General features: G+C 50.1%; 1 protein-coding gene across 1 annotated transcript in view; it reads left to right on the top strand.

Moving 5' to 3' along the window:
* Positions 1-23,911, top strand: part of CORO2A (coronin 2A) — a 45,002-nt gene that overhangs the window by 221 nt on the left and 20,870 nt on the right. Inside the window, exons 2-4 of the mRNA XM_077816536.1 lie at positions 3,932-4,048; positions 15,886-16,035; positions 18,626-18,805. Coding sequence (XP_077672662.1) covers positions 3,932-4,048; positions 15,886-16,035; positions 18,626-18,805 — 447 coding nt within the window. The remainder of the gene's footprint in view (positions 1-3,931; positions 4,049-15,885; positions 16,036-18,625; positions 18,806-23,911) is intronic.

The raw sequence follows: 23,911 nt of genomic DNA, 5'->3' as shown, positions 1-23,911 counted from the left end.
CCAGGGGGCATGGGCTGCCCCTTCTCCTGATAGCCCGCGCTGGAGTGCGAAGGTGGAGCAGCAGGGATCCAAGGTGGTGGTGATGGCAATGGGAAGGCTTGGGTATTGCTGCTGCCTGTTTTTCAAAATGCATGGTAGGGCCAGAGGCTCTTTGGGACAGGGACCCTCTGTTACATGTTTGTACAGCACCCAGCCCAGCAAGGGTCTGCATATCCATCCCTCCCTCCCAGTGTTTTATCCTGAGGCTCATCACCATGGCGTCTGGGCGCCTTCCATGCTTCTGGGAGCAACTGCAAAACAATAATAAATAATAACCCTAAACTGCAGAAAGGGAGAGAGCAAATAGCTCTGTAATTACATGGTTCTAGCTTTTGTTCACAGACAAGGAGCCTTTTTGGCCTCTGAACTAATCCCTGATTAAAGAATAGAGGCGACTCGGTGGCCATGCAGAGCACTGTAGGTCCCTGATCCGCCAAAGCACTGAAGCACGTGACTTTAGTGGGACTATTCATGTTCTTAAAGCTAAAGTCTTGCTTCCGAGTTCACTGAATCAGGGTCGAGAGCGGGACAACAGAAAGGAGAGGGGTTATTTGACATTTATTTATTTAGATCCCACTTCAGGAGAGTTAAGCACATGCTTAAGAGCTGTCCTGCATTCCTGTATTCAACTTGCTTTAGCCTTTAGCACGAGAAGAGAGGGCTCTTGGTGCCTGGACAGCACATCACACTGCCCGTGCAGGGGCCCCCGGAACAGAGAGGTCCAGGGGGTCGTGGCCCTCCCACTTTTGAAGGTGGATGGGCCTAGACTATCCACTTTTCGCCACAGGCATAACCCCCTGCCCCTCCTCTTCCCCTCGAGGCCCCACCCACCAGACAGGCTGGAAGCTGGAGCCCAGTCCAGGTAAGCGTGGCCCAGGAAGCCAGGGCAGCTCTGGGGAGCCATGGACCCTCCACCTGCCTGAGGAGGGGCGGGGGCCCGAGAACAGCCCCCTGCTCATGTCCCCACCCCACTGGGCTCCTCGCCCAGGGCAGGTGGAGGATCCATGTCTCCCCACGGCTGCCTGCTCACCTTTTACCCTAACCCAGCTCCGGCTTCCAGCTTGGCCTGGAGGTGGGGTCTTGGGGGCCGAAGAGCTGCAGCCAGGCCATGGTAAGAGCTGGGTGGGCAGCTGTGGGGGGCTGTAGACCCTCCACCTGCCCAGGGCAGGGAGCCTGAGGGGCAGGGACATGGGCCGGGGGTTGCTCTCAGGCCCCCCCATCCCAGGCAGCAGTTTTAAAATAAATATAAGGAAACACTTCTTCACACAACGCACAGTCAAGCCGTGGAACTCCTTGCCAGGGCATGTTGTGAAGGCCGAAAGTATAGCTGTATTCAGAAAAGAACTAGATCAGTTCAGGGAGAACAGGTCCATCAATGGCTATTAGCCAACATGGTCTGGGATAGAAAATCATGCTCTGGGTGTCCCTAAACCTCCGGCTGCCAGAAGCTGGGACTGGACAACTGGGGATGAATGACTTGATAAGTGCCCTGTTCTGTTCATTCCCTCTGCCATAGTCCAGGGTGCAATCCAGACCAGCGAGGGGGTTGTCACCACCTGCCCTGCAACCTGGGGTGCCTCACAATGGTTTGCTGCTGTAGCTCCCAAAATGGGAAACGCACAAACTGCCAAACAGCATGCAGGTCACCGCCTGAGTCTCCGTGTACAGCTGCGGTCCTTGGTCCAGCAATTCTGACCTGAGCAGCCTGTCAACAACACCCCAGCCATACTCCGGCTTCCAGCAGCCTTGGTTACCCACTTGCAGGGTGACTCCACCACACTCCTCGTCCCGGATTTTTCCCAAAACGTATGTTCTGTGGTGTCCAGCCCTTTGCTGGACAGTTCAGATATTAGAAGGCCATGGCTCCTGTAAGGGGTCAATATCCAACAGTTTGCGACTTTAACTGGAATTACCCAAACAGCTCTGTTTAAACGCAGCACTGGATTCGTTGAGATTAAAAAAATAAAACAAGTTTATTTAACTACAAAGAACTAGATCTTAAGTGAATACAAGTAGAAGGCATTAAATTCAGAAAAGGTTACAAGAGAAATAAAGATAAAATGCTTCCTAGTTTCTAAAACTTAACAAACTAGACTTGTGTGACGATGTGACTCAGCAGGGAGGGGGGAGTGTTGACCTGGGAATGTGCCCTGGGGATGGGAGACCTGAGAGCCTGTCACCTGAGCCAGGAGGGGGAGGGGGAGGTGACACCTCTGCCCAGGAATGTGGACGGAGACTGCAGCAGGGAACCTGCTGGGTGGGTTTAGTTTCAGTTTGGGGCTGGGTGGAGGAACACAGGGAACCCCAGGGCTGGGGTCTAAGCTCCCTGCTCCCCCAGAAGGACTTGACTGAGGGGTCCTGGGTGTACCCACAAGCTCTGTTTTGGACTGTGTTCCTGTTGTCCAATAAACCTTCTGTTTTACTGGCTGGCTGAGAGTCTCAGTGAATCCCAGGAAGAGGGGTGCAGGGCCTGGACTCCCCCACACTCCGTGACAACTTGGTTCAAGGTAAAATCCTTACCACAGGTTCCCAGTAGCATTGCTGACCAAATTTTCAGGCCAGGCTGTCTCCCAGAGTCCAAGGGCTGCTTCCTTTGTTGTGTTAGGTGAAAGAGAGAGAGGGGTAGAGAGGGATACGTTGGGGTGTTCTTGAAGTTTCAAGATTCAAGAAGTAAGGAAGGCAATGTGGAGTCTGGGAGTGAAGGTGGCTCCTTGCTCTTTCTTCTCCCCTGTGTATGGGGAAAAGCAGATTTGTCTTGGATCCTGCCACTTCCCCCTCTTGCTGTCTCAAGGACTCTGCTTACTACTTATATGTAAACTGAGGTAAATATACACGCCTTTGTTTAGGATAGACCTGTGCTTTTGCCTAGTCAGGGCTGAACATTTGCTAACATCATCATACAGGGGAATTCATAACTTTACATATAATGTTGCTACATAAATTCACCATCCAATAATTGACTCGAGTTGTTTTCAAATGATACCTCACGAGGCATATTTTATACAAAGATTTTTACAGTGGTGTGTATGGTGTGCATACAGGAATGCATTCGGTCTTGCTCTCTGAAGGTTCTGGCACTGGCCACTGTATGAAGACAAGACCCTGGGCTAGATGGATCAGTGATCTGACCCAATAGGGCCGTTCTTCTGTTCGCTACTGACTCACTTTCCTGTTTTCCATTAGCAAGGGTTGGCACTGAGCTGTAGAGTTTTCCCGACGCCCTTTGTCTGTCGTCAAATCCATTCCAGTCCATTGCAGCCCCCTTGTGATGAGAGCTAGGAATCAGGCTGCTCCTTACTCATTACCACCATTTGGGATGTGGTCAGTGGCTCCAGGATGCTGCCCTATTCCTTGGCAGGGCTCAATCATCATAAGGCTTTTCTCCTGTAGGCGCTCAGAGGGAGTGTGGCAAGGCAAAGACGAAGAAGCAGGTCTGCACTAGAAACCTGCACTAGAAACAACTGACGCAGCTGTGCCGCTGGGGGCTTCTGGTGAAGCTCTAAGTTCTCCTGTCAGCTTAATAACTCCGCCTCTGTGAACGGCGGTAGCTATGTCGGCAGGAAAAGCTCTCCCGTCAACGTAGCGCTGTCTACACGGGGGTTTAAGGTTGGTATAACTACATCACTCAAGAGTGTGGATTTTTCACATTCCCGAGGGAAGTAGTTATACCGAAGTAAGTATGTAGTGTCAGCCTGTCCTGAGCTTAGGAGGACATGGCTTTAAGGGCAAGCAAGGACCCATTTCCAGTAAACTGAGCACTGTGGATCTTGCTATGTGAGGTGCCAAGGAGCTTAGCTCCAGCCTTGTAGGGCCAGCCTGCATGGAGACCTCCTGCTGTTCTGTGGCCAAATGTAGCCTTTCTGAGCTAACAGAGCCTTGCTGTTCTTTTCAGACAGGCAAGCTTGATCCTCACTACCCCAGGGTGTGCGGGCACAAAGGAAATGTCCTGGACATCAAGTGGAGCCCTTTTGATGACTTTGTAATCGCTTCCTGTTCTGAAGATGCCACTGTAAGTTTCCTGGCTCGTTCTGTGTTACTAATTCGCTGGAGTACTATCATGGATGGTTATAAACTGTTCAGGAAGGACAGGCAGGGTAGAAAAGGTGGGGGAGTAGCACTGTATGTAAGGGAGCAGTATGACTGCTCAGAGCTCCGGTACGAAACTGCAGAAAAACCTGAGTGTCTCTGGATTAAGTTTAGAAGTGTGAGCAACAGGAGTGATGTAGTGGTGGGAGTCTGCTATAGACCACCGGACCAGGGGGATGAGGTGGATGAGGCTTTCTTCCGGCAGCTCGCGGAAGCTACTAGATCGCACGCCCTGGTTCTCATGGGTGACTTTAATTTTCCTGATATCTGCTGGGAGAGCAATACTGCGGTGCATAGACAATCCAGGAAGTTTTTGGAAAGCGTAGGGGACAATTTCCTGGCGCAAGTGCTAGAGGAGCCAACTGGGTGGGGGAGCTTTTCTTGACCTGCTGCTCACAAACCGGGAAGAATTAGTAGGGGAAGCAAAAGTGGATGGGAATCTGGGAGGCAGTGACCATGAGTTGGTTGAGTTCAGGATCCTGATACAGGGAAGAAAGGTAAGCAGCAGGATACGGACCCTGGACTTCAGGAAAGCAGACTTCGACTCCCTCAGGGAACGGATGGGTAGGATCCCTTGGGGGACTAACATGAAGGGGAAAGGAGTCCAGGAGAGCTGGCTGTATTTCAAGGAATCCCTGTTGAGGTTACAGGGACAAACCATCCCGATGTGTCGAAAGAATAGTAAATATGGCAGGCAACCAGCTTGGCTTAACGGTGAAATCCTAGCTGATCCTAAGCATAAAAAAGAAGCTTACAAGAAGTGGAAGGTTGGACATATGACCAGGGAAGAGTATAAAAATATTGCTCGGGCATGTAGGAATGAAATTAGGAGGGCCAAATCGCACCTGGAGCTGCAGCTAGCGAGAGATGTTAAGAGTAACAAGAAGGGTTTCTTCAGGTATGTTGGCAACAAGAAGAAAGCCAAGGAACGTGTGGGCCCCTGAATGAATGAGGGAGGCAACCTAGTGACAGAGGATGTGGAAAAAGCTAATGTACTCAATGCTTTTTTTGCCTCTGTCTTCACGAACAAGGTCAGCTCCCAGACTGCTGCGCTGGGCATCACAACATGGGGAGTAGAGAGCCAGCCCTCTGTGGAGAAAGAGGTGGTTAGGGACTATTTAGAAAAGCTGGACGTGCACAAGTCCATGGGGCCGGACGAGTTGCATCCGAGAGTGCTAAAGGAACTGGCGGCTGTGATTGCAGAGCCATTGGCCATTATCTTTGAAAACTCGTGGCGAACGGGGGAAGTCCCGGATGACTGGAAAAAGGCTAATGTAGTGCCAATCTTTAAAAAAGGGAAGAAGGAGGATCCTGGGAACTACAGGCCAGTCAGCCTCACTTCAGTCCCCGGAAAAATCATGGAGCAGGTCCTCAAGGAATCAATCCTGAAGCACTTACATGAGAGGAAAGTGATCAGGAACAGTCAGCATGGATTCACCAAGGGAAGGTCATGCCTGACTAATCTAATCGCCTTCTATGATGAGATTACTGGTTCTGTGGATGAAGGGAAAGCAGTGGATATATTGTATCTTGACTTTAGCAAAGCTTTTGACATGGTCTCCCACAGTATTCTTGTCAGCAAGTTAAAGAAGTATGGGCTGGATGAATGCACTATAAGGTGGGTAGAAAGTTGGCTAGATTGTCGGGCTCAACGGGTAGTGATCAATGGCTCCATGTCTAGTTGGCAGCCGATGTCAAGTGGAGTGCCCTAGGGGTCGGTCCTGGGGCCGGTTTTGTTCAATATCTTCATAAATGATCTGGAGGATGGTGTGGATTGCACTCTCAGCAAATTTGCGGATGATACTAAACTGGGAGGAGTGGTAGACATGCTGGAGGGGAGGGATAGGATACAGAAGGACCTAGACAAATTGGAGGATTGGGCCAAAAGAAATCTGATGAGGTTCTATAAGGATAAGTGCAGGGTCCTGCACTTAGGACGGAAGAACCCAATGCACAGCTACAGACTAGGGACTGAATGGTTAGGCAGCAGTTCTGCGGAAAAGGACCTAGGGGTTACAGTGGACGAGAAGCTGGATATGAGTCAGCAGTGTGCCCTTGTTGCCAAGAAGGCCAATGGCATTTTGGGATGTATAAGTAGGGCCATTGCCAGCAGATTGAGGGACGTGATCGTCCCCCTCTATTCGACATTGGTGAGGCCTCATCTGGAGTACTGTGTCCAGTTTTGGGCCCCACACTACAAGAAGGATGTGGATAAATTGGAAAGAGTCCAGCGAAGGGCAACAAAAATGATTAGGGGTCTGGAACACATGACTTATGAGGAGAGGCTGAGGGAACTGGGATTGTTTAGTCTGCAGAAGAGAAGAATGAGGGGGGATTTGATAGCTGCTTTCAACTACCTGAGATGTGGTTCCAGAGAGGATGGTTCTAGACTATTCTCAGTGGTGGAAGAGGACAGGACAAGGAGTAATGGTCTCAAGTTGCAGTGGGGGAGGTTCAGGTTGGATATTAGGAAAAACTTTTTCACTAGGAGGGTGGTGAAACACTGGAATGCGTTGTCTAGGGAGGTGGTGGAATCTCCTTCCTTAGAAGTTTTTAAGGTCAGGCTTGACAAAGCCCTGGCTGGGATGATTTAATTGGGGATGGGTCCTGCTTTTGAGCAGGGGGTTGGACTAGATGACCTCCTGAGGTCCCTTCCAACCCTGATATTCTATGATTCTATGATTCTAATGCTCTTCCTTGGGAAAGAAATACAAAATACTGTGCAAGAACCTCAGTGAGAGGGTCTCCTCTAACTGAACAGAGCTAACAAGTGCTGTTCTTCCACAAAGTCACTCGTCATTACACTCAAGCTCATAGGTTTCAGTGGGGGTTTTGCCTGAGCAAGAGGTAGTGATCCAGTTGTGAGACATTGAACACATTTACATTTGAAAATAAGCGAGGGGGAAATAAGCTCCATGTCTGTGCAGAGCTCAGACCCCTGTGTTTCCGCACAGATGTGGCCACACACGTTGCAAAATCTGTGGCAGAAGAATGCTCTGCTGTAGATGCATTTGTGGTGTGGTCACCTCTTGAGGATTGTTCCTTCTCTCAGCTACTCTGTGGTATCACTCTGGATTAATACAAGTAGAAGGGAGGTCAGAATCTGGCCCAAGCAAATACATAGGACTAGAGTCTGCCCCCCCCCCCTTATTCTCATTGATTTGCACAGTATTCCACGAGGAGCCCCACTGAAATAAATGGAACCACTCAAGGAGTAAGGTGCTACTAGGGACATTGAAAGAAATTAAAAGGGGGTTTGGCAAATTCAAATCCAATACAAGGCAATACTTTTTCACACAACACATAATTAGCCCATGGCACTCACTGCCACAGAAAGATGTTGAGGCCAAGAATATAGCAAGATTCAAAAAGGACCGGATGCTTATAGGAAGGACAAGAATAGTCAAAGTTACAAGAGTTAATGCTAACACATATTTTGGAAGAGATATTAAAAATGCTGCTTCGGGGTTTAAACCCCATTTTAACCATTAGGGATTAGGAAGATTCCTTCATGGTGGGGGTGCAGATGGTGATGGAGGGGTGGTGGCACTTTTCTCTGAAATATTTGGGACTGACCACTGTCTGAGACAGGATACTAGGTGGACCTTGGGTCGGATTTACCCTGGCAATTCCTGTGCTTCTTAAACTAAACCCTTTTGAGAAATTAATTTGGTCCATGTTTTCAAATTGATGTGTTGAGTTTTCTTTGAGCAATTAACATAACACACTCATTAAGGTTTTCCATATCCAGGGAACAATCCTGCACTTTCAATACAAATGACTTTTATTTTAGGAGGAAAACAAAACAAGAAGGAAAAGAAGTAAAGTTTCCACAAGATGGCGCATGCGTGTGTAACAGGCAGCAGATGCCTTGACACACTACTGCCCCTGCGTCTGCGCCAGGGCAGAGGTCTTAGAGATGTAGAAGTAATTGTCCCACTCTACTCAGAACTGGTGAGGCCCCAGAAAGAGGAGAGCAACAAACATGATAAAAGGTTTAAAAAACCTGGTCTACGAGGAAAGGTTGAAAAACTGGGTATATGTAGTCTTGAGAAAAGAAGACCGAGGTGGGACCTGATAATATTCTTCCAATATGTCAAGGGCTGTATTAAAGAAGACTGATCAGTTGTTCTCCATGTCCACTGAAGGTAGGACAATAAGTAACAGGCTTAATCTGCAGCAAATGGAGATTTAGGTTAGCTATCAGAAAAAACTTTCTAATTCTAAGGGTTGTTAATCTTTGGAAAAGGCTTCCAAGGAAGTTTATGGAGTCCCCATCATTGGAAGCGTTTAAAAACAATTTGGACAGGGATGGTCTAGCTTTGCTTGGTCCTGCCACAGCACAGGGGGTGGGACTTGATGATATCTCAGGGTCCCATCCTGCCCTACATTTCTATGATTCTGTGTTTTACTCACACAACCAAGACATAACAGCTGCATTGGTGCATGCACTACAGGTCTGTGGAAATGAAAATAGTTTTTCTCCATCTGGCTGCAATTGACTGAAGGACTGGGGAGAAGAGAGGCGTGAGAGAAAGACCCATGAACCTCATTTGTCCTGCCAAATACCACCCCTAAGACACAGAGTCAATGTTGCAGGTTGTGACGTTCCCTTCGGGTGTTATCTGGACCAGTGATCTGCTAAGTCACTCCAATCCTTGACTCTGGAAGCCAGCCTTACCCTGCTCTGCTGTGAGAACCCTCACTCCTGGGCTGTTCACGCACAGCCTCTGGCATGTAAGCTGCTCCTTGGATTGTGCAGCCGAATGACACTAGCCAATATCTCTGGTCCCAGACACAACCCTAGGAACCTCTGTCTTGCGGTGCCCAGTTACGCCTGCTGGACGCTGCAAGTTTATATGAGTTTGTCAATTTACCAAAGAAATTGATATGTACCAGGCTTGTTATCCCAAGGGGAGTCTCTGACACGCTTCAAACCAAACCCACTGCTTCAGGTAGAATAAACAAACAGATTTATTCACTACAAAGATAGATTTTAAGTAATTATAAGTCAAAGCATAACAAGTCAGATTTGGTCAAATGCAATAAAAGCAAAACGCATTCTAAGCTGATCTTAACACTTTCAATGCCCTTACAAACTTAGATGCTTCTCACCGCAGGCTGGCTGGTTGCCCTTCAGCCAGGCTCTCCCCTTTGATCAGCGCTTCAGTTGCTTGGTGCGGTGTCTGTAGATGGAGGTGGGAGAGAGAGAGAGAGAGAGAGAGAGCATGGCAAATGTCTCTCCCTTTTATCACGTCCTTTCTTCCCTCTTGGCTTTGCCCCGCTTCCCCCCTTCAGAGTCAGGTGAGCATTACCTTATTGCAATCTCAAACTGACCAAAGGAAGGGGGTGACTCACTCAAGAGTCCAACAGATCCTTTGTAGCTATCGAGGCCAGCGTCCTTTGTTCCCGTGAGGCTGGGCTGGGTTTGTCCCATACCTGCCCTGATGAGAGGTGAACTGTCTCTCTGTTCTTGGAGAGTTTTTCCTGTGCTTATTTAAGCCACGAGGATACATTTTCAGCCTCATAATTATATACATGAAATTATAACCTGTAACATTACTGTAACAACAATTACTATAAGACACTATAACAACAATGCTCAGTGCAGCATGAGCCCTCCGAAGACACCCAACATGACAAACTTTGTATTGGATACCACACAGTCATTTTATAAAGATGAACATGGGGGTTTAGGGTGTTCCCCGCAGGTACAGAATGTCACACAGGAGTTTGGGGCAATGACCTTGGTTGTGGTGTGTTTGTGCCAGGTTGTTTTTACTGACCGTTTCAGCAGTGACAATGTTCAGATATCCAGCTCTCCCACATAACAGAGAGGTGAAGTAATTAGAAATGCATTCCACTGGTATCTCTCTCTCACATTAGAGTTCAGGATTCCATAGTGTTTTCCTTCCTATCTCGCACTACACGGTCCACGTTGCGATGGGTCTCTCCCTGACAGCATTCCAAGTGCTCAGCTTCCACTGTCATGGATGACAGCTTTGCACAAAACCTAAAAGCTGGATCTGAGCCTGAATGGACAACCAGGGAATGTTAATGCCTCCTCAGACATTTCAATTTATGCCAAATCTTTGTTTCATGATTTGGCTAAAAGCTGTCTGGGAGGCCAATTCGAATGCATACAGCTCCAATTCATACTCCTGGGGGAATTCTGCACCAAAATATTAAAAATTCTGCATGCAATATTTTAAAATTCTGCATATTTTATTTGTCAAAATAACACTATATAATCACACCAGTTTCAATTATTTTGTAATTTATTTCAGAATACTGATCAGCAACTATGTCTGTAACAATACAAGACACAAAATTCCACCAGGAGTAGAGAGTTAAGGAAACCCCTATGACAACCCAGTTCCTATTTCTCTGCCCCCTACCCACCAGAGCCCAGCACGGGGGCCAGACACCCACACCCCCTGGGATGCACCCCAGCCCAGACACTTGCACCCCCCACCAGAGCCCAGCTGTGCCTCCCCAGCTCGGACCCCCTCAGCCCAGACACTCATGTCTCCTCCCCACCAGAGCCCAGCCACAGGTCCCCCCAGCGCGACACCCACACCCCTAGCCCCAGAGCCCAGCTGCGGGGCGCTCCCCAGCCCAGACACTCACACCCGCTCCCCACCAGAGCCCAGGATCCAGAAGGAGAAACAGTCTGATGTTGGGTCCCAGGCTTGTACAGAGTTTCCTCCACGCCCCCTCCTTCCTTCAGGGCATGCTGGGTACTGCAGCTGCCAGGAACCCTCCAGCTTCCTCCCCCCTTCTCCCCCCAGCAGTGTCTTCTCTTTGAAAGTTGGGCTCTGTGGGTCCTGCACCCCCCGAGTGGCAGCCAGCAGCTCTGCAGCCCATTTCTGTAGGAGGAAATGGAAATTCTGCTCACACAACATTAATTTCTGCACAAATTATGCATTATGCAATGGGAGTAAATTGAAATTTACTGAAATAAATGGAATTCATTGATTATTGGATCATCTCTGCAATGAATAGGCAATTTCTGTCAGTGTGGCCTGCCTCTGTACTGCTGGTGAAGAGGAGAATCATGAGAGTTCGTGGTCAAGAAAGGGGGTCAATTTTACAAATTTGCTGAGGTGCCAGTTAGATTTTAAAGCTGAAATCTAATAAGCTAGATTTGCCAATTGGATAAATGTTATAACCAATATTAGACTGGAACCTAATATGATAATACCATTTTACTGAGTCCAGGGGTCATTAGCTTACCAATTTAATGCTAGGTTCTTTTCAGGTCAACTTTTAACTTGAACAGTTTTTAAAATCAGGACACTTGCTTGTTCGTAACCAATCAACAATTTATAATTCAACCAGAACCACATCAATATACAATCAGCAGTGCACCAATCAAGTGTGGACAAAACCAATATTCTAGTTATGTACGGCACACAGCAATACAGTCTAACACAGTGGTTTTCAAACTTTTTTTCTGGCGACGCAGTTGAAGAAAATTGTTGATGCCCGCCACCCAAGAGAGCTGGCGATGTGGGATTTGGGGTGTGGGAGGGACTCAGGGCTGGGGCAGAGGGTTGGGGTGCAGGAGTGAGGGCTGAAGGATGGGAACAGGGATGAGGGGCTCTGGGTTTGGGGGGGCTCAGGGGTGGGGCAGGAGGTTGGGGTGCAGGAGGGGGTCAATGCTCTGGGCTGGGGGTGCAGGCTCTGGGGAGGTGCCAGAGATGAGAGGTTTGGGGGCGCAGGAAGGGGCTTCGGGTTTGGGGGGGCTCAGGGCTTGGGCAGGGGATTTGGGTGTGGGGTTGGGGTGCAGGCTTACCTCGGGTGGCTGCCAGTCAGTGGTGCAGCGGGGGTGCTAAGGCAGGCTTCCTGCCTGGCCTGGCACTGCGGACCGCACTGCGCCCTGGAAGCGGCCAGCAGCAGGTCTGGCTCCTAGGCGGTGCGCAAGTGGCTCTGTGCGGCTCTCTCCTACAGGCACTGCTTCCCCCCACAGCTCCCATTAGCTGGGAACTGCCCAATGGGAGTGCAGAGCCAGTGCTCGGGGAAGGTGCAGCACGCGGAGCCCTGTGGCCGCCCCCCCGCCTAGGAGCCAGACCTGCCGCTGGCCGCTTCCAGGGTGCGGCGCGGTGTCGGAACAGGGAGGGACTAGCCTGCCTTAGCCGAGCAGCACCGCCGACGGGTCTTTTAACGGCGGGACTTTTGACCAGAGCCACCATGACCCAGCGCCTTACATTCCGCAACCCAGTACGGGATTGCGACCCGCAGTTTGAAAACCACTGGTCTAACAAGCCGCTGTCAAAGACGAAAGTTGAGGCTCAGTGGTTACCCTAAGGAACAATGGAAATCACCAAGCTTTCTTATTATGTTTACTTACGATAATGAGTAATAATAATCAACACATTGATCGCCTTCCCAGTGTTTCTCCAAGCAGTAAGGATATACTTGTCTTAAAGACACTTTTAAAAATGTGGTTACCTGTTATTGGAATGGATTGGTCCATAAGGGAAAGGTTTAGTATATCAAAAGCAATTGCTTGAAGTTATTGTTCAAGTCTCTGTTAGGCCAGTTTGTGTGGACTTATAAAGGAGAGCATGCATTTCACATCATCTAAAATATGGTTACTTGATGTCTCACGAGGGAGTGTAGACTTAATCAATAGAACCTTCAGTTATTTATATTAAATACAAAAGGGGAAATACAGTCTCTGAAATGGAATGTCGCCACTTCTTATCATCTTACCCTGGGATTGGAAAGAGTCCTTTCCACACAGCTCGTCTGGGTGTTTATGGCACTGGGGAGTCTACAGTTTCTTTGTGGCTTCAGTCAACTCTGGGGTCCCATATGGTGACATCAATTTTATATACCCTGATTTCAGGGCTCATTGGCGAGGGCAACCATCTGGTTTCTATTGGCCATCTGCCAGATTGCTCTCAGCTGTCAGGTTTCTCAGTTTGCTGCTTCTGTTGATATCCAGTAGATGGCATCAATGTGTGACAAATTTCTTTGAGGCGTTGTGCTAGGTATGAAAGCCTGAGTCATCAAATCGGGCAAACAGATTGGAGCTGACTAAGAAGAACTGTGCCTAATTTGCGAGTGGGGCAGGGCAGAAAGGATAACTAAGCCATTAGCCAGAGCCCACCAATAGGCACAGGAAGGAAGTAAAAAGGGGGAAGCAGACAGTAAGAGAGGGAGAGAGATTGCTCGCCGCTGCTTGTTAAATACAAGCAGGCTGCAGATTCTTAAGGGGCAAGATGCACTTGCTTTACAGCTTGGAATCCCCAGGTGTTTCATACGCGGGCTAGAAATCCCTTTAGCCTGGGTCTAACACTTCCCCCAGTTCAGTCTTTGTTCCTCAGATGTTTCCAGGTGGCTTCTTGGGTGGGAAGTGAAGAACCACAAATGATGTCACTCCCCCACCACGAGCTTATACAGCTTTTGCATATGGCGGGAACCCTTTGTTCCCAAAGCTTGGTTCCCAGACCAGTCTGTGGAAAAATACTGACATCCCAAGATGGAGTCCAGAGACATGTGGTCTCATCACATGACCTTGTAGTGTCATAGCAGCCATTACTTGGAGGCTGTCTGTAACATTTTCAGGAAGGCTCCCCAGGTGGGAGTTAAGCTTCTCCTAAGGCCTATCATTTTTTCCTAATGGCCCATTGCCCTGAATAGGCCCTTCCCCACCCAGCTATCTAGACTGAAAGCATCTTGTCTAGTGGGCATTACCCAGGTGTAACTACATTTGAAATACAGATACATACTAAATACTCATAACTTCAGATACAAAAATGATACATGCATACAAATAGGATAATCATATTCAGCAAATCATAACTTTTCCAATGACCCCTCACATGACTTAGCATGCATAAAATGCATCATAGTTATGCTATAACCATATCATAATAATATCACTATGAAGAATATCAGGTGCAGTGCCCCATGGGTAATGGGGAATATGTAAACATGATGAAAAATCTGATGGGAAAATGGGTGAGTGGGGGAAAGGGTTTCAAGCTTTGAAGAAATGTTTGACTTTGTTGCTCTGTAGCATTTCCTTAGCGTATATAAAGATGATGTGAAACTGTGTCTATTGGACAAAAATCTGAAAAGTGTGGATGAGATGCCATCTCTAGCTGATGCCTTTGAGTAGACCCAGGCATGTACTGGGAGCAAACCACAGAAAGAAGGACTTAAACCTGGTGGGAAGCCAAAACTATTCCTCTAATCCCCATCCCAAATCTCTTGTGAAAACTGAAGAACCCAGAAGGGGCTACCACTGTAATTCCATTGATCACCTGAGGAATAAATGCCCCGTGCTAGGAGGAAGCTGATGATACTCGTTAAAAAAAATGATGTTTTCATTAAATTTGTGACTGAACTCCTTAGGGGAGAATTGTACGTCTCCTGCTCCATGGTTTTACCCGCATTCTGCCATATATTTTGTGTTATAGCAGTCTCAGGTGACAACCCAGCATATGTTGTTCGATTTAAGAATACTTTCACTGCAGATTTGACAAAATGCAAAGATGGTACCAATGTGAGATTTCTATAGATAGCTACAGCACTCAAACCAAAATTTAACAGTCTGAAGTGCGTTTCAAAATCTGAGAGGGATGAGGGTGGAACATGCTGTCAGAAGTCTTAACAGAGCAACACTGTGATGTGGAAACTACAGAACCCAAACCACCAAAAAAGAAAATTAACCTTCTGCTGGAGACATCTGACTCAGATGATGAAAATGTATGTGCATCGGTCTGCGGTGCTTTGGACTATTATTGAGCAGAAGTCATCATCAGCATGGAAGCATGTCCTCTGGAATGATGGACGAAGCATGAAGGTGCATATGAATATTTAGCATATCTGGCACATAAATACTTTGCAACGCCTACGACAACCGTGCCATGCAAACTCCTGGTCTCACTTTCAGGTGACATTGTAAATAAGAAGCAGGCAGCATTATCACCCATAAATGTAAACAAACTTCTTTGTCTTAGTGATTGGCTGAACAAGAAGTAGGACTGAGTGGACTTGCAGGCTCTAAAGTTTTACATTGTTTTATTTTTGAGTGCAGTTATGTTAAAAAAATGTACATTTGTAAGTTGCACTTTCACGATAGGTGGCACTGCAGTACTTGTATGAGGTGAATTGCAAAATATGATTTTTTCTTTTTTACAGTGCAAATATTTGTAGTAAAAATAATACAAAGTGAGCACTGTACACTTTGTATTCTGTTGTAATTGAAATCAATATCTTTGAAAATGTAGAAAACACCCCAAAATATTTAAATAAATGGTATTCTATTATTCTTTAACAATGCGATTAAAACTGCTATTAGTTACAACTATTTTTTAATCTTGTAATTGTGATTAATTTTTTTAATTGTTTGACAAACCTATTTAAAATCTATCTTTCTCTAGTGTGACCAAGTTCCTCCTCTAAAGTTGACTCTCGTTTCCTTTAGCTCCTGAGAGGAAGCAAAGGTTTGGAATATGCATAAAGGTCATAGAAGAGCCATATAATTTAGTTTGTTCTCCCCAGATAGTTAAAAGGGCAGAAAAAGAGAGAAGTTGTTAAGAAAATATTTTCAAGGCATATTTTAATGTCTGTGCATTTTATAGTGGAGATATCGCTATGTGCCTGCAAGTCAATGGGCTGCTTCTAGTTTCTCTCCTTTGAGAATAATCCACAACTGTCTGCACTGACAGTGTGCTTGGCCTGGATCTTAGTGATAGGATGGCTCACTGTGGAATAAAGACTCTGCTGCTATTTGCTGTTTAGGTGAAAATCTGGGATATCCCTAGACATTTACTAACAAGGAACATCACCAGTGCGAGGAAGGAGCTTCTGGGTCATGCTCGAAGGGTGGGACTCATTGAATGGCATCCTACGGCCAGCAACATTCTCTTCAGTACTGGTTATGATTATAAGGTGAGTCAGCTTTGTCCTGTGGGACCAGACCCTCCTCTCTGACCTGCTGCGGGGCAGAATGTGTGGCTCAGGCCCATGGGAGGGACCCAGAGGGTGCATCTGCAGGGAGAGGGTGCCCATACTTGCTTTGTTTCTTCACAATCAGTTTTGTTTGTACTCCTACATGTAGTTACTTTCTGTAACAGGCCATTGTATGAGGAGAGCCCTCCTGGAGTCAGCGCTACCCTACTGTGTGGGTCACCCCCACCTGGGGCAAAGGATGTAGAGGCTGGGTTTGTACAGATACCTGTGCTGCTGGTCCTGGTTGCAGGGGCAAAAGTTGGGGTTCCCCAAGCAGAGTGGGCTCACCCCAGCCCTCTCGGGGTGAGGGAGTAGTCTGGCTCTTGGGCATTCCAGCCAGTCTCTCTATCAGAAGAGCAGGGCAGACAAGGAAATGTTTTCCCCAGGACAGCCATATTATAGTTGTAAGCTGGGGCAAAGCATGCTGGGAAATAAGGGGAGTATATAAATACTAGCTTTTCAAGAGATGGAGAGACCGGGAGGCAGGCAGACTGCATTGCAGGTCTGGTGTAGGGCAGAGAATGGAAATTCCAAGTCATGGCAGATTTCAAGATTTTGAAATTTGTTTTAATTTCAGTTAAGAACAAAACCTGGAAGATTTGAAATATTTCACAAAAGAAAATTCAGAAAAAAATGTTTTCAGATTGATCAGAACGTTTTGTGTCAATTTCAACTTTATTTATGTTCTAATATAACACAATATAATTATAACACCATTATATTGTTGAGAAAGGAAAATGGAAATGTTCCATTCTGAAGATGTCAAAACAGGATATTGCAATGTCATCTGAACTTTTTTCCCCTTTTTTTCTCCAAACCAAAACTTTGGGCTAAATCAACCCACTTTTGCAAAGTGTTTTGATATTGACAGAACACAGTCCTGTCCGAGTTCCTCCGGCAGCCCGAAAGTGAGCTCGCTTTTTGTGTTCTGGCTGCTGCTTTGTATGCCTTTGAGTAGAGGTGGCTTTGAAGTGGTTTGTGTAACCTGTGGGACTGCAGGCCCTGGCTGTGGTTTTAATTAGATACCATGGGCAGAGGGACACGGGTACAAGCTCCAAAAAGGAGCCTTTTGAACTTTCCCGACTTTCAGTGACCCTCTCCTTTCCTCTAAGTGTCTGTCCACACTGCAGTCACAGAGTTGACTGATGCTCCTGTAGCCATACCCCCATGGGCGACGAACACGTGGTTCCAGCATTTGGGGAGACCAGCCTGAGCGCCGGAAGCTCACCGGTGCCTGGACCGTGGCCCCTCCTCCCAGAGGCCCTGCTCCCACTCAGCCCGCTCCCGCAAGGCCCTCCTGCCTGCCGCTTGCCTCGTCCCTCTTCTCCTCTGCCCCCTGAGGCCTCCACCGCCTGCCGATTCCATCCACCACCACCCCCGAGACCCTATCGCCCGCTGAGTCCCCCCTCTTCCCCCAGAGACCCCATCTCCATCCGCTGCCCATTGAGTCCCTCCTCCCCTCCCCCAAGACCCCACCACCTGCCAAGTCCTTCCACCCACCCACCAACCCCCCCCCACCTGCCGCTGCCAAGTCTCTCCTCTCCTCCACCCCCTCCACCGTGCTCCCCTGCCCACTGCTCGCCTACTCCCTCCACCCACCCTGAGACTCCACCGCGAGCCGCTCGGGGGAGGAGGCCATGGGGGTGCAGGAGGGAGGGTGGAGGAGAGGAAGGAGTTGGGAGTCAGCAAGTGCTGTGGCAAGTGGGGGGCCCTAGGGAGGGTGGAAGAGGGGAGAAACAACAAACGGCGAGTGGCAGGGGTCTCTTGGGGGAGGAGAGGAGGGACTCAGCAAGAAGCTGCAAGCGGTGGGGGCCGTGGGGGAGGGGTGGAGCGTGGGTGGGGCCACAGAGGGAAACTGGGGGGGCCTCGGGAGCAGAGTGCAGGCAGGGCCACCACAGCCCAGGCATCCGCACGCTCAGAGGCGGCAGGTTGGGAGCTGCGCTGCAGGGTAGGCTTACCCACAGCAGCACGGACTTCGCACCGGCCAGCCACTCAAGTCCAAGTCCAGGGCGGCCTTGCCCAGCCTGCACTGCTATAGCATCACAGCCCTAGGGACTCGCACGAGTTCCATGAAAACTAGTGGGGGGCATGTCACCCCTCTGATTGCAGTGCAGAAAAGCCTCGAGGAGTCCAACCCGCATGACATTCACTTCCCCAGCGTCTGGTTGTAGGTTTAGTTCTCGTTAATGTTAGTGGCTGCTGTTCATTCTCCCTGTTTGCCCCTGCAACAGTTCCCCATGCAATAAAAAGTCCCCTGGAAATGAGCATGTCAGCTCCTTGAGGCGGAGAGCGTGTCTTTGACACACTGCTCTAAGGTACTAAGCATGCTCTTGCAGGCCATAGTCAAACCGTTAGTGATCATAATAATTATATGGGTAAAGAAGGTGCGAGTTCACGGGGGCACACTGTTCCAGCACTTCACTCCCATCTCTTCAGGGGAGCAGTCATTTGGCGTGCAGTGTTGTACTTGCTGACTGTCAAATGGGCTGGTTTGAGGGAAAGGTGCTGAAAATTTGTTTCTTTGCCTCAGATAATGATCTGGAACCTCGACACAAAGGAGCCCGTAATTCAAAATCCGGTGAAGACAATCAGCTGTCATAAGGACGTGATCCTCTCCATGTCATTCAACACAGATGGCAGCCTGTTAGCCACTGCCTGCCGGGACAGGAAGATTCGGCTCATTGACCCGCGGTCAGGAGCAGTCCTACAGGTATACAGGGTTAAATAGCTCGGTCCACAGTGAGTCTGACTGTAAGAGCTCTTTCTTCTTCGAGTGCTTGTTCATGTCGATTCCAGTCAGCTGTGTGTGCACACATGCAGAGTAGCCGGAAGATTTTTCCCACAGTACCATCGGTTGGGTCAGCGCCCCCAGGAGCCGAGACCTTCATGGCACCTAACATAGAGCCCTGCCGACCTGCCACCCCCTCAGTTCCTTCTTACCACCAGTGACGGTAGGCTGGAACTTCCTGTAGCCCTTGCTTAGCAAGCGCGTTCAACTCCAGTTGTTTGTACGTAGTTTATCTTCGGAGTTAGTGATTAGAGTCGTTGTGGGGTCCCCACCCCTGTTCTGACTCCCCGGAGCCGTGGTATGCCGCGGTCCCTGGGGTTTAAAAGCTGTGTGGTCTGCTTGAAGCGCACGCCAAAGAGCGATCCACACTCCTCATGTTTATGGTGCCCAGGGGAGGGTCAGCAAAAGGATCGCTGTAAGATCTGCCACAGGTTCCGCCCTAGAACTCTTAAAGAAAAGGAGCAGCGGCTAAAAGTGATCCTCATGGAGGCAGCTCTACACCCCCATTCGGACCCGGGCTCAGGGGACCCGCTCTGAAAACGCCCTTGTCAACGCGGAGTGCCCCGGCGCCGTCATCGAGTTCGGTGCCGAGAAAGGACTCGTCCCGGGACGCTCGGCACCGGCACGGCACCTCCCGAGGCCCAGCGGAGAGCAGGCACCGCTCTCACTCGCCGATGCCTCAGAAGAAAAAGAAGCCGGACAGTCGGTCACCTCTGGCTAAATCTAAGGTAGGGAGACCCCAGGCGGGCCACAGCCCGAGATTCCCCATTAGAGCTGCTTCGTCTCCTGCCCAGCTGAGGAAAGTTGAGTCAGGCCCCCCCCACGTTCACTGGTCCCTACGGGCCAGCAGCTGCCGCTTCCTTCAATGCTGGAAGCTTTTGAAGCTGCTCGGGATCTGCTGCACCTTATGGCGCCGTTCTCATCCCCTAGGAGGGAGGAACCTCCGGCGCTGGCGATCTCACCCCGCCCCCAGGTGCAGTCGAGGGAAGCCGGCAGTGATGTCCAGGCATTCCCCCTCTCCACGTCCTTCGACATCGGCCCACTCGGACAGAGAGCCTAGTCACTCCCCAAGCTCTCGACGCTCAATGCACTGAAGCTCGGCTCCTCCGTGGTCTTCAGTCTTGGAAACCTCTGAGTCGGAGTCTGACTCCTACCACTCTCGGGGGAGTAGGAGACGACAATCGAGGTCAAGGTGAGCCAGGCGAAAGCTCCAGACGTGGTTCGGCACCGGCTCCACCGGCGGTTGACTGCCCCGGCCCTGACAGGTGCTCCATCGGCACTGACGTTCCCCGACTGTCGCGGGACCCCTTGGGAGCTGATGGCAGGGAGCATCTGCTGCTTATAGGGGCTTCCTCTGCCTTGTCTCCGGAGGAGGCATTGGTGGGCGCAGTCATAGCCTTGGCGCTGGAGGACAACAGGGTGCTACACCAGTTGCTGCGAAGGGTCTGGGCGTTAAGGCTGAGGAGGTGGTCGAGGAGGCTGATCCCATGGTGGATACCCTCGCTCCCTCAGGCCCTTCTCCTGTTGCCCGACCACTTATTAAAACTATTGTGGACACCACCAAGACCCCGTGGCAGACCCCAGCTTCCTTGCCACCCACTGCCACGTGCAACGAGAGGCGTTATTTCGCGCTCTCCAAGGGGTACGAACATTTGTACTCCCACCCACCTCCCAGCTCTCTTGTTGTGGACGCTGCTAATCAGCGTGAACAGCAGGGTTTCCAGGGGCCCTCCCCTAAAAACAGGGAGGCTAAGTGACTCGACCTTTTTGGGAGAAAAGTCTACTCTACAGGGGGTCTGCAGCTCCGTATCTCAAACCAGCAGGCCATCGTCAGCAGGTACTCTTATAACACCTGTGCAGCGATGGCCAAATTTGTGGAGCTCCTCCCTTCAGACTTCCGAGTCAAGTTCTTGGCCTTGGTGGAGGAGGGAAAACTAGCCTCCCGGGCTTCCCTCCAGGCCGCATTGGACGGTGAGGATGCCACCACTAGGGTCATGGCTGCTGGGGTGGCCATGAGAAGGAGCTCCTGGCCCCAAGTATCGGGGCTCCCTTACGAGGTCCAGCAAACTATTCAGGACCTCCCATTTGAAGGTGTGACTCTTTTCTCTGAAAAGACAGACAAGAGGCTTCATAGCCTGAAAGACTCATGAGCCACCCTCCAATCTTTGGCCCTGCACACTCCTACCACACTTTAGGTCGCAACCTCCTCTGAGGTTCTATCAGCAGAACCGCCAGGAAGGTTCCCAGAGGAGGAAAAGGAGTGGCAGGAAAAGACAACACCTATCCTCAGGCCAGGGATCTGGCCAATCCAAACCACCTTCTGGCCTGAAAGAGGCCTTTTGAAGGTGGTTGAGGACAGGTGCACCAGATCCCCAACTGGATCCACCCCACCTTACCTTCTCATCCTGACTGTCCCCTTTCTACTGTGCATGGTCCTGAATCACCTCGGACTGCTGGGTGCTCCACAGTAGAGAGGGGTCACTCCATCCAATTCTGTGCCCTCCTGCCCTTCCACCCTCCTTCCCCGTCCCTCTTCAGGGACCCTTCTCACGAACAGGTCAGGTTCATCAGAGCCACCTTCGACAAGCTGAGTCTCCTTCTAAACGAAGCAAAATTGACTCTGTCTCCCGTCCAGAGGTTAGAGTTTATAGGGGCAGTACTGGACTCGACCCAAGCCAGGGCATACCTGCCGGAAGTGAGGTTTCAGGCCCTGACCGATATCATTTGAGGCCTTGGACAGTTTCCCACCACCACAGCGAGAAACTGCCTGAAGCTTCTCGGACACATGGCTGCCTGTACCTACATGGTGCAGCATGCCAGACTCAGGCTTCGACCTCTTCCGTCATGGGTTGCGTCAGTATACCACCCAGCCCAGGACAGCTTGGACAGGATTTTGATCCTGCGTTGCAAGGTCCTTGACTTCCTCCTGTGGTGGCCCGACCCTCAGGAGGTATGCTCAGGGGTCCCCTTCGCCACGCCGCAGCCGTCTCTGTCGCTAGTGAAGGACACATCAGACTTGGGCTAGGGAGCACATCTGGGAGACCGCAGGACTCAAGGCCTCTGGTCTCAGGCGGATCTAGGTCTCCACATCAATGTCAGAGAGCTGAAAGCGGTGTGCCTGGCATGCCAGACCTTCTGGGCATACTTAACGGGACAACGTGTATCAGTCATGATGGACAATACAACAGCAATGTTCTATACGAACAAACGGGGGGCGTACGCTCCTCTCCCCTGTGCCAGGAAGCCCTCATGCTGTGGGACTTCTGTATAGAACATTCAATACACTTGCAAGCGTCGCACCTCCCCGGGGTGCAGAACGAGCTGGCGGACCACCTCAGCAAGTCGTTTCACAGCCACAAGTGGTCCCTTCGCCCAGATGTCGCGATTTCAGTCTTCCAGAGGTGGGGCTTTCCCCAGACCTGTTCGCCACGCGACACAACAGGAAGAGCCAGCAGTTCTGCTCCTTCCAGAATCACAGCCCGGACTTCAGCGTGGACGCATTCCTCCTCCCATGGGGAGGTTGTCACCTATACACCTTTCCACCCATACCGCTGGTTCACAAGGTGCTCCTCAAGATCCAGAGAGAATGAGCTCAGGTCATATTGATAGCACCAGCCTGGCCCCACCAGCACTGGTACACATCTCTCCTAGACATGTCAGTGGAAGCCCCTCTCACCCTGCCGCTCTTCCCGGACCTTCTGACACAAGATCACTGTCGTCTTCAACATCTGAACCTTGAGTTGCTTCACCTCACAGCGTGGAAGCTCCATGGTTGAACCCAATGGAGCTTTCCTGTTCAGACCAGGTTAAACAGGTCCTCCTTGGCAGCAGAAAACCCTCTACGAGAGCCACCTACCTTGCCAAGTGGAAGAGATTTTCAACCTGGTCAGTGCAGCGCCATTTGTCCCCGACGCTAGCCTCAGTGCCACTGATTCGGGGCTACCTCCTCCATCTGAAGCAACGGGGCTTTCGTTGTCATCAATAAGGGTGCCACTTAGCAGCCATCTCGGCCTTCCTCCTGGGTGCGGAGGGCCGCTCTGTGTTTGCTAACGCTATGGTCAGCCGGTTCTTAAAAGGGCTCGACAGGCTATACCGTAATGTGCATCAGCCTGTCCCTGCCTGGGACCTCAACCTGGTCCTTTCTAGGCTCATGGGACCCCCCTTTGAACCTTTAAAGATATGCACCCTGCTCTCCCTCTCTTACAAGGTGACGTTCCTGGTAGCGATAACCTCGGCCAGGAGGGTGTCTGAGCTCAGGGCCCTGGTGTCCGACCCTCCCTAGGCCGTGTTCTGTAAGGACAAGGTGCAGCTCAGGCCCCATCCTGCTTTCCTCCCGAAGGTTGTGTCACAGTTTCACATCAACCAGGACATCTTTCTCCTGGTATTCTACCCTAAGCCACTTTCCAGCGGCAGGGAGCAGAGGCTCCATTCTCTGGATGTCTGCAGGGCGCTACCCTTTTACGTCGAGAGAACAAAGCCGTTCAGAAAATCGGTCCAGTTATTCATGTCAGTGGTGGACAGAATGAAAGGACTGCCTGTGTCGTCACAAGGCATTTCGTCATGGATCACGTCCTGTGTTCGTGAGCGCTACAACCTGGCAGGGGTCCTGCACCTCCGATCTCTGCACACTCCACCAGGGCGCAGGCTTCATCAACAGCGTTCCTGGCTCAGGTTCCCACTCAGGAAATCTGCAGGGCAGCGACGTGGTCCTCCATCCACACTTTCGCCACGCGCTATGCAATTATCCAGCAGGCCAGAGACGACGCGGCCTTCAGAAAAGTGCTTCGATCAGTGGAAGACTCCGACCCCATCTCCTGAACTTGGGCTTGTGAGTCCCCGATTGGAATCAACATGAACAAGCCCACGAAGAAGAAAAAACGGTTACTCCCTTCTCGTAACTGTTGTTCTTCGAGATGTGTTGTTCGTGGCCATTCCAATATCCACCCTCCTGCCCCTCTGTCGGAGTAGCCGGCAAGAAAGAACTGAGGGGGTGGTGGGTCAGCAGGGCTCTATACTGAGCGCCATGAA

The sequence above is a fragment of the Eretmochelys imbricata genome, chromosome 5, assembly GCF_965152235.1.
Source record: "Eretmochelys imbricata isolate rEreImb1 chromosome 5, rEreImb1.hap1, whole genome shotgun sequence".
Lineage (NCBI taxonomy): Eukaryota > Metazoa > Chordata > Testudines > Cheloniidae > Eretmochelys > Eretmochelys imbricata.
This window is presented reverse-complemented; position numbering and strand designations above follow the sequence as displayed.